Below are 11,429 nucleotides of genomic sequence, written 5' to 3'. Positions count from 1 at the left end.
ACACCCTCTCGGGTTCTCTTGTATTCACTCATCAAAGGAAACCCACCTTTTTGTATCTCTCTAGACTTCAAGTTCTTGGTATCCTTCTGGTTTATATTTCGAAGAAAGCAGAGCTTTTCATTTCTCTTCTATAATTGGATTTTGATGTTATGATATTGGTTATTTACCGATGCGCTGATGTGAATGAAACCCACTGTATCTCTTCAGTCTCTTTGAGTGTTTTTCCTTGTGTTTTGCTTGTACGTGGTTGTATCTCTATATACCATACTATTCACAAAAAGAGTGGTGCAATTTGGTTCTTCAATCATCTTGAACCCAAGAAAATTTATCCATTTTTTGTTAGTGTTATATCTTCACTTCTTGAAGTGATCACCTTTTCTATCTTTTAGCCTCAAATTTGGAAGGACTTTTGAGTTTTGAAAAAATAAGAACTTAACAATGGGAGATGAAGATGGTGAACGGTACCTCTGCAAGGTAGTGATAATTGGAGATTCAGCTGTTGGGAATCGAATTTGCTGTCGAGGTATGTGAGGAATGAATTTGTTTCGAATTCAAAGGCGACGATCAGTGTCAAATTTCAGATGCAGAGTATGGGAATTGATGGTAAGGAGGTGAAGGCACAGATATGGGACACTTCTGGGCAGGAGAGGTTCAGAGCTCTCACATCTGCATATTATAGATGAGCAGTTGGTGCTCTTGTTGTTTATGATATAAGCAGAATGGGTACGTTTGAGGCAGTTGTTCGATGGCTAGATGAGCTTAGAAGTAAGATGCCCAACAGAATTTCCTGTTCTACCCTCTGTTTATAAATCTTTTACTTCAGTCCAATTTCTGTTCTTTGAATGGGTGTAAGTTCTTTATTTCATTTTGCTTGTCTTTTTGTGATTTATTTTGTTTGGAGCATTGAAGATTACGAAATTTTCTGTTGGTCTTACTATTTACCATTAAATCATGATGTTTGTCAAAGCAATCTTTCTTGAAAACAGGCACCTCAAAGAGAGACTGCATTGACTTTTTTATTTAAAAAAAAAAGAGTTTCACAAACAGAATGTATGGCCTGGTTTGATAGGAGGCTATGCTTTAATTGTATGATTTATGCAAAATTTGAAAATAATGTCCATAAGGTGTTTCTTACATCCAATACCTATATTGTACTGCAAATCTGCTTTATAGTTAAATGTTTTTTTTTCAAAACTTCAAAAAAAAACAAAGGAAAAAAAGGTCTTAGAATGCTTAGATCTATATTGTTTGAAGCAACTGATCAAGCTGTACTCTTCTTATTTTTTTGAAATTTAAAAAAAAAAAAGAGAAGGAACCATAACAACTTGCACTAACTAGGAGATTACCTATAGTTAGTTGTCAACACTTTAAAGGCCAGAGCTGGGGTATCAATCAGGACATGGATTTAATCATACAAAATCTTAACTTTCTTCTTGTAATATTAGAAAAAAAAGGATTGGATTCAAACAGCACTAGTGTTCTGATTGCACACAACGTTTATGTCTCTTTCTTGTTTCTCTAAAATTGTCACTAGTACTTTTTATCAGCCTCTCTGATATTTAAAATTGCCCCCCTCCCCCCAAAAAACATCACAGCCCATTCGGACACGGCCGTGGTGAGGATGTTGGTGGGAAACAAATCTGATTTGGCCAATATCAGGGATGTGACTGTTGAAGAAGGCAAGAGCCTTGCTGAATCAGAAGGGATGTTCTTCATAGAGACCTCTGCACTGGATTCGACAAACGTTAAGACCACCTTCGAGATCATTATTCGGGAGATCTACAACAATGTCATTAGGAAAATCTTGAGCTCTAATTTCTACAAAGCACAACTATCTGCAAACAGGGGCGTGAGCCTTGTCAATAATGGGGTTGATGGATCTAAATCCCAGAAAACTACAAACAACTTCTCTTGCTGTTAGAACAGTCTCTCCTATGAAACAATTTTCAAATCATAGGTTGTTGAGTTGGTCACTTGGATTTTCCTCCTCTCTCTTTTCTAGAGAGTTTTTTATTTGATGGGTTGTATTGCTATAGTGTCAAAGATTATCCTGCTTGAAAGTAGAGGCATGTAAAAAAACAATGCTTCATGGTTTGAATAAGAGTACATTCAATGTATGGAAGACTACTTTCTACTTGTCATTATTGTTTGTTTTTTACTTCCACACATTATTGGATAAATTATTCCCATTTAGTCCCATCCCATTCAACTTTGATATATTTCACTAACTACTTCACGAGGCTATCAATGTTATGTTTAGGGCACATTTGTGTGCTGCAGAAGAGGTTGTGTCTCTTTGTAAGTGTTCTTACGGTGGAAAGGGGGTTTCCTGTTGAATGCAAGCTCCTCTTGCCGTGAAAAAACCAATTTAAATCCAAGGAACTTGCTAATAAGCAATGACTACATTTTCATCATCACCACCTCTTGATATATTTCAAATTGGCAAGCTGCCTTTTATTTTTTTGCCCCAAAGGGGTTTGGCGTAGTGGGATGGGGGCCTAGGCCGTTAGGCAGACGGTGTAGGTTCAAATCCTATGGCTGTCACCTCTTGCACAAGCTGAAGCGGAGTGACTCCCTAAGGGCAATGGGTAAGCCCACAGAGTTTTATGCTGCCAGGACAGTGATTGTAAGTATGTTGGGCAGAGCCAACACGGATAGGTTTCTGCTTTTGGGGATGGTTTCTTAATGTAAATATAAAAAAAACTGCTTAGTTTCTAATAATTCTATTCTATTGAAACCAATTTAGTGGAAGGATGGTAATAAATCCAAGCACCTTGCCAGGCTGCAATAGTCACATTTTCATCTATTACCACCTTCACAATAATCATCACCGTTGCCATCATTGCAACTCGTTGCATATTTTAAGCAAAAGCCCATGAATATACATCTTTAAGGGAAGTAGCATTTTTTTAAAATACATGCAAGCATCCTGTAGCCCCATTATATTGCAGAAAAGAAAATTTTTGGCCTTTGTGGACAAGTGCGTAGAGCAGGGGATCGTGTCTTTCACTCACGTTCCATCTTTTTAACCAACAGAAAACCTTGAAATGTTTGGGTTGTTAAAATTATCATGTGGAATTGCACTGGGCTTTCTTTTTTATGACACTGGAATCTTAAGTTTTTCCTTGGTGACTGCCATACTTCAATGGGCCCTCCTATCGTGTTCCTTTGTATACTGTTTTTTATGGAAAATTGTACAATATGGTGAGTCTTGTGTCCTTTTTGCCGTGTCCATGTGACATAGCTTGGTAAACTATGCAAACAATAACAAACCTTGAAATGATGAAATAAAACAAATTTTAAACAAAGAAGGAAAATAAGAAGAATATGATCTATTTTCGGTAGGGCCAGATAAAAAAAAGACGCTGATGAAGTTCTACCTTTTAATTTAACGAAGTAATCATTGAATTCTTGAGGGAATGAAAGCTCAAATGTTTGTGAACAAAACAGTGTCAGGTATTGAACAATCTTTCATTTTTCTAAATAATGTATTACAAAGTTGAGAGGAGCCCTGGGTGCAAAACCGATTCAGTGCCCAACTCACTTACACAAGGGCTATCATCCACTACTGCCCCAACTAACTGCAACAACCAACAAATGAAAAAATGATGCCTGAAATGACGAAAGTGGCAAATGAGGTACCCACATTATATATAAACAGAAACTGTAGCATCCACCTAGTCATATGACTCATATCTGCACTATCTCCTATTTGAGGAACCTTTTGAAATAGCTATTTTGCTTCACACCTCTCATCATTGATACATCAAATGTGGCACATTCTAGCCTTCAATGATTCATACTTCATAGAAGTGTCTGAGATTTCCATTGTTTGGCCCTCTCAAACCCATTCTTGTAGAAATGATAGTCTTCAATAGTTTGGTCAATCTCAGCTTGGGTGTTCATCACAAATGGACCATACTGCACAACAGGTTCATTCAGAGGCTGCCCACCAATGAGAACAAACCTCAGTGGCTTTGAGGATTTGTTCCACACACTGAGGCCATCTCCATGGCTCAGAACCAGAGCATGGTGAGCAGTTGCAGGTGAGGAATTAGTGTCTCCGAGGACGGCATCGCCTTCGATGATGTACACAAAGGCATTCCATGGCTCTGGAATAGGCTGATGCACTTGAGCGCCCGGTTTCAGTGTGAAATCCAAATACATTGTGGGTGTCCTGGTATAAACTGGTGATTTGATTCCCATTGATTCCCCAGCTATAACCCGAACTTCTACGCCATCCTTCTCTGCTCTCTTAATGTCTTCCTTCTGCAAATCTTGATATCGAGGCTCGATCCTGCGATTCCATGGAAAGTGAAGGTTATGGTTTTTCCATTAATTCACTTTTGTTCTGAATGCATCGAAGTATAAGAATCAACCATTTTGGTTCGGCTTATTACATTTTCTCCTTGGCAGAGAGATTGATCCATAGCTGCAAGCCTTTCTGGGCCCCTTCTCCTGCTGGCATTTCTGAATGAATGATCCCTCTTCCAGCAGTCATCCACTGCATAGAAATCAAAGTTCAAGAAAGACCGAGATATTAAAAACTATTCCATTGTCCAATTGATATCATACACTTAGGAAACATGGCCATTTTCATAAGCATACCTGCAGATCACCAGTTCTAATTGTTCCCTTATGTCCTGCAAAATCTTGATGGGTGAAAGCTCCCTGAAATTCAAATTTTCTACACTTTAGATACATACAGAAAAAAACTGTATTGCAAATGATCAAAAATAAAAGATCAACATACCTGCAGCATGTATGTAACAGTTTCAAATCCTGGAAAAACAGAAACCCAATCCAAGAACCAAACAATCAGATGTCAAAGAGAAAAAACAGAGGGTGTGCAACTGGTGACATAACAAAAGAAAGACTTCACAAACCTCTGTGCGGATGATCCGGGAATCCAGCAGGAGCACAAACTGCAAAACCCAATTGCCCAAATGATCACAAATGCTTCAAATTCAAACCAAACAAGAAAACCAACTTGCAGAAAATACAGTACCTGAGAATTCATCCAAGAGGAGAAATGGGTCCAACCGCTTCAGTTCCATCCTGAAAAATTAAAAACACGCATCGAATTCTAATCCCCCACAGATTCCAAAAAGGCAGAAAAGAAGACAATAATGACGAAAGAAAGAACAATGGGAAGAGAAATCATTCACAAACCTTCCAATGCTTCTTCTAACCACAGCTCCATCCCCTTCATACTGTGGCCTGGCCAATACTCTCTTCACAACGTGCCTTGGCTTCTGAAAAGAGGAAGCTTGTTCAGACATCTTAGAAATGCACCTGAATCGATTCAGAAATTGATGGGCGCTAAGAAGATCTGAATTCATTGAGGGGCTAAGTCTACGAGATGCAAATTTATAGGCGCCGGGTTTTAATCGTAACTAGAAATATTTTTTCTCATTTATTATATTGCCAACGTTTTAAAAGAAGTCGGTTAGCCTTTCCCACAAGCAATTTCTTTCCATACGGGGGTGCGCCTGGCTGGATTAGATTCACGACGGTGATCTCACTCTGATGTAATCATGACATGGGCATAACTAAGGCTGTCAACGGGTCAGGTTAGGGTTGACCCAGACCCGTCTATATATCTAATAACCGGGTTTCTCTTTAGGTTTTGTGGAGTCACGAAAATAGAATCTCAAATCCAAGCTTGCATAATTTAAAAAAAATAATTTTATTAAGAAATATATAAAATACTCAAGTCCTGTCGAGTACCCAACAAAAAAATGAGGTCAGGTCAGTACCTGAAAAAATTCATGACTCAAACCTTGTATTGGATCGGGTTCGGGTCGACCCTAATTGTAAAACCCGAGATTTTTGTTTCACAATTAAAATGAATAAATGATGAGCTTTATGTGCACATATGACATGAGTGCAATTTCTTGGTTTTCTTGATTTTTTTTTCTTGATTAAAAAAATAATTATAAAATTTAAAATATATGAACTAAATAAGAAAGTAAATGATGTATATATGTTTAGATTATAGATATTGGACTTAGATTTAAATCTTAACATTCAGGTCTAATATGAATTTGAACCTTATATTAAGTAGTGGATTTAACTCATGATATTTGGATCCAACTCAATTAAGTTGGATATAATTCATGCTATTTGGATCTAATTAAGGATTAATTGGGTTAGATATTTGGATCTAATCTCATTGGATTGGACCAATAGGGTCAGTCACTCTGAACAACGTTATTATTATTCTGACAGAAATTTTGGCCGATAAGTGGCTCATCTGTTAGATCAGGGTCGACCTCGACGTTTCTCATTTCGAGGGCATTGAAATTGACTATCTACACAACCAAATTGGTGTCGGTTTGAGCATTTTATCATCGAACAAAGTTCATGCCTAATTGTAGGTCAAAAATTAATATTTTTCAGCGTCAACTAAATTTTTTTGTTGATCCGTATGCGTACGATTAAATCTAAGACCACCACGACGATCTACATTTTGAAAACTATGAAATCGACTATTTAAACGTCAAATTTTATTGAGTCTTTAGACTTGTAAGCCTCCTGAAAGGTTATCATGTCACTAGAGCCCAAGTCAAGGTAAGAAGACCTAATCTTTATTTTCCAACTTAATCAATTTCAAATTTTAATAAATTGGGACCCATAATTTATTTACCTATTTTATTAATAAAAAAAATCAATAGATATTAATCTCTCATATTGAAGATGAGACTCTTACTTAGGCCCATCTATAAATAGAGACCTTCATGATAGGGATGTGCCTCTCTGCCTTCTTCCTCACATCTCCTTCTTCTTCCAAGCCATTGAAAAAGTCCATACCTCCATTAAAGACTTGCAACTACCTTGGTGAAGGTCTAATCCAGCCTGAAACGAGGTACGAGTGGAGAAAAAAAATAATGGTATCATTACGAAAAACATGTTTTTTGGTAGAAAATCTCTACTTTTATGATATTCGGTTTTGAGATGCATTAGCATACCCTCATTTTTATCTAGGGCTTGGATCTTCATGTAATTTATGCCTAGAACATCTATGGCTATTAGATCTACATGAAAAAGATTTTTGAAAACCCAATGGTGTTTTGTAAGATTGGTTTTGAGAAAACAATTTGAAAAAGACTAGTTTTGAAACCCTAAAAAACAAAAATCATGTGAATAGATAGATTTATATTGTATTTTATTGTTTAGCATGAATAATGAAAGCAGAAGCATGTTTTTTAGTGTTTTTCCATGGATCTTGATGCTATATATATGTATCTTATATAGATCTTGGTTAAAAATACACGAAAATCATTTTGAAGAAGGTTTGGACAAAAAACGTTTTAGGGTTTTGATATTTTGTGATAAAGAAAGTTAATCTGATCATATATGGTAAATTAGGACATGTATAATATGATTAAATATGTTATTGCATAAATAATCCATGATTTTATGTTATTTTTATATTTTTTTTATGATTCTTACATAGATGAAATCATATTTGAGATATTCCATGAAGGTTTTGTAATTTTTAGATTATGTTTATTAATATTTTAGTAAGATTAACCTAAATATGATAAAAGATGTGTTGTATGATGTTGTAAATGTGTTAAGAGCATCTAAAAATCATAATTATATGAGTTTCATTATGTTTCTTATTCTTATTTAATAGATCTTGCATGAGTTTGTATCTTGGTTATTCTGTCATTGCTTTTTTTGTTCTTGCCAGTCTTAGGAAAAAAATAATATATTAATTATCAAAATGAGGTCAATAAAAAAAAATAAAAAAAAAAATAAAAATAAAAATAAAAATAAAAATAAAAATAAAAATAAAAATAAAAATAAAATAAAAATACTAGAGTGTTCTACACATCCAGGGCTTAAATTTAGATTTTGATTTATCCTGTTTGCTTCAGTTTGGAGGCCAAAACGTCCATTGCAACAAAGCATAGATATCTGCCCTATCAGCATGACTGTTCTGACCAAAGTCTTTGAAAGCTCTAAAACCCTAATCAAAATTGATTAAAATAAATTATGAAAAATCTTAATGAAAGGTAACATGTATAAAAAGATTCTGTAAAAGGATTTTGTCAGAAGATTTTTTTGTAAATCTTGAGAAATTCCTCAAACCAGATTAAATATTTGCAATTAACAAGATTTGTGTGATATGTTTTCTGAATAGGCTTCAGTCCCAAAATTTTTCTGATTTTATTATACTGATTTTTATAATTATGTTTCTTGGACTGTGTCCCTAAGATGATGGGGACAATCCTAGTAAAATATTACCTATTATTTTTTGTGGGTTTTTCAAAATTAGGTTAACAAGGATTCGAACTGCACAATATAGCATGTGTTAGCCGAGTTGTATTTTACTTTTGCAGTATGTTTGTTGATGCTTAAATGGGATATTGGACTGATATGCATGTTAAATGAATACATTTCATTATTGATTGAATTAAGCATGCATAAATATCAATGATTAACCTACCTTGACTGTGTAAATGCATAATGATTGCATTATTGTATTGATTTTATAATAGAGTCTAATCAAAAGCATGCATAGTATCACAGGCGTACTTCTTCAATAGGCTAGTGCGGTGCAACAATCTTTTCTTATCGCCGTAAGCCTTTTGATCGCTCGCTTGCTGCTGTGAAAACTTTGATAACTGAGAGTGCAAGAGAGTGAGAGAATTAAGAGGGAGAGAAATCACAATCATTCGAAAGCAATCACAATGAGTGTGAACAAAAGAAAGCTCTTCAAATTTGCATTCATTCACATTTTTGCTCGAAGGCACATTACAGTTCAAATCTATGGGCTGACCCTTCAAGGTATTTATCAACCTGAACCAAAGTACATGGGTGGCTTGGAGAAAGTTGCAAGTGACTCGACACCTTACATCAAGACTCAACCAAAGCAAATCAAACTCTAGACACAACTATACAAAGTAGGTTGCAGGGAAACAGGCTCCCCCCTTTAAGTCATGCATCGCCCTCGGCGCCATCTGCTTCATAATAGGCCTTGACTTCGACCGAATAGCGGCTCTTTATCCAGAATGTTGGCTCTCACGTTGGCTTCGCTGTCTCCTCTCACTACACCAGATACTTCTTCACTTCGGCCAAGTAATTGATCTTGTGACAAAGGATCTTGCTGAGACGCTTTTCGACCTGTTGTACTGTCAAGGCCCTTTGCATGATAGGAGCGTCTTATGGTACACTACATTCTAGATTTCCTTCGTCCGCATAGAACAATTTCAGGTTGCACACGTGGAACACCGGGCACACATTAAAGTTTGGGGGCAGATCCAGCTTGTATGCTAGGTTGCTCACTTTCTTGGTGATGGTGAATGGTCTCTCGTACTTTCTGATCAGTCCACAGTGCCATCCACAGAAGATGTCAGTGTGATCCAGGTAGAGTTTCACCAACACCTGGTCTCCAACACAGAACCTATCAGGACGATGATGCTTGTCCACCCACTTCTTCATCCTCTTGGTTGTTTTGTGCAGAAATGCCTTCACCAACTCAGTTTGCTCATGCCAATCTCGAACAAACTGATAGGCAAAGGATGGCCTTCCCTTCTTCTGCATGGTTAGAGTATGCGGGGTGCCAAAAGGTGCTTTAGAAGGATGAATAATACCTGCCTCCAACATCTCGTCTAGCTGTCTACGCAACTCCTTCAATTCAGTCAACCCCATGCGATAAGGGATCATCACAGGGGGCTTTGCCCTAGGGGTCAACTTCAACTTGTGGTCGACCTCATATCTCGGTGGTAGACGCTTCAACAGTTTAAGAGGCATCACTCCCCGAAACTCAGCCAATAGTGGAGAAAGGGTCAGTGACACTGTTGTTTCTACCTTCCTTTCTTCGATGCACATGGCAACTAGGGATATCTGATCTCTCTGCATGACACCCTTCTTTAATTGCATAGTAGATAGCATTAAAGACTTAACTCCAAGAGTAAGGCACTGTACTGTATGTAAAAATTTGGCCCTATAATTGTCAATGAGTTGAACTTCGACAACATCATCACATTCTGGCTGCGGAGAAACTTCATGACCAAAATCATTCTGAAGTCGTCCAGGGATACCACTGAGAAGTTAGCTTTGTCAGCCCAACTCCCAATTTGGATAGCCACATCCCTTGTTTCACCAAGGATTGTCTTGGCCTCAGAGTTCACTGTCTTGATAGTCCTATGCTTTGACTTAGGCTTCAAGCCCAACCGCTCCCCCTCTTACCATGAGATGAAGTTATGTGTGGCCCCGAAGTCTACCATTGTCGTAGTTGACTTCTTATTCACAATGACTTTCAGATACATAAGTTCTTTACTAACTGGCTTGTTCTCTACTGAGCAACTTCTAACTGCGTTGATCATCTATATGTCTCCCATCCTTGGTTGCATGACCTTGACATCACTACTCTTCACCTATACGACATTGGCCTGTCAGTCGTCCTTCATGAGATGCTTTGGACATTGCTTGGCAATATGTCTCTCATCACAAAACCAACAAGTCACAATCGGCCCTTTGTTGTCATAATTGTTCTGCTTTCTATAATTCTGCTTCTTGTCAGAATTCCTGGGTCAATGACTCACCTTTATTATCACGTCGATCCTCCTTCTTGCCTCTGTGGTCTGGCTTCTTCCCAACCTTAGTCAATGAATTGAAAGGCTTGCGTTGTGTATCCACCACTCACTCGACCGTCACATATGTATCTTCCAAAGTCTGAGGATTTCGCCTTTCCATTTCGAACTGTGCCCAAGGTTGTAGTTCCATAATAAATTAGTTGAGTTTGTCTTCATCCTGCATATTGGGTGCATCTAGCATGAGCTTCTAGAACGTTCTGATGTAGTCTATCAAGGCGCTAGTATGTTTGAGTTCTGCCACCATTTGATAAGCTTGGCATTGTACATTCCTTGGCATAAAGTAGTTTCGTAGCTCAATTTTGAAGGCTTTAAAGCTACCAATCACACAATGGCCCCTTTCTATGTCACTATAATTTCATCTCCACCAGGCTATAGCATCTCTATCGAGTAGAGCTATTGTCGCCTTCACCCTAAGGTCTTCGGTCAATACATTCTGAATGTTCAAGTAGTTTTCCACCTAGAACATAAAATTTTCTATAGCCTTGCTATCCCTGAAACAATTGAATTTAGCTGGCCTCAGCATGTCTATCTTTGATGCCTATCACCACTTTTGCCATTGAGGTTAACTACCTGCTACAGACAATGGTTCTTCAACTGAAGCTCCTCAACTTTAGTTTGTAGGCGGTCACTGTCGTAGTCAACAAAGTAATCTGTCCCATCAACAAGTTTACCTACTTTCGTAGGCTCGTCACCTCGTCGTCTAGTCCTTCAAACGACTCAACTATGCTTAAAATCACTTCTTCATGTGAAGTCACGTCAGCCACAAGTCTGTTGACAGCCGTGGTCATTTGCTCATGGCCCCAAGGTGAACCCATCTTC

At 37.5% G+C, this 11,429-nt stretch overlaps 1 protein-coding gene and 1 pseudogene across 1 annotated transcript; one reads left to right on the top strand and one right to left on the bottom strand.

The window, feature by feature from the left end:
• The first annotated feature begins 438 nt into the window (after positions 1-438).
• LOC149842987 (ras-related protein RABA5c-like) lies at positions 439-1,921 on the top strand (annotated as a pseudogene).
• A 1,538-nt stretch (positions 1,922-3,459) lies between these two features.
• LOC149842986 (pirin-like protein) lies at positions 3,460-5,350 on the bottom strand. Its single transcript, XM_090001657.1, has 7 exons — positions 5,173-5,350; positions 5,009-5,058; positions 4,887-4,925; positions 4,754-4,782; positions 4,609-4,671; positions 4,401-4,504; positions 3,460-4,297 (listed from the first exon to the last, which is right to left on the bottom strand). Exons 1-7 carry the CDS (start codon positions 5,340-5,342, stop codon positions 3,805-3,807), a joined length of 948 nt encoding a protein of 315 aa, XP_089857783.1. The 5' UTR covers positions 5,343-5,350; the 3' UTR covers positions 3,460-3,804.
• Between the last annotated feature and the right edge of the window lie 6,079 nt (positions 5,351-11,429).

The sequence above is a fragment of the Nuphar pumila genome, chromosome 3, assembly GCF_984573655.1.
Source record: "Nuphar pumila chromosome 3, dmNupPumi1.hap1.1, whole genome shotgun sequence".
Classification (NCBI taxonomy): Eukaryota; Viridiplantae; Streptophyta; class Magnoliopsida; order Nymphaeales; family Nymphaeaceae; genus Nuphar; species Nuphar pumila.
The sequence above is the reverse complement of the archived record's forward strand: the minus strand, read 5'-3'. Positions and strand labels throughout refer to the sequence as shown.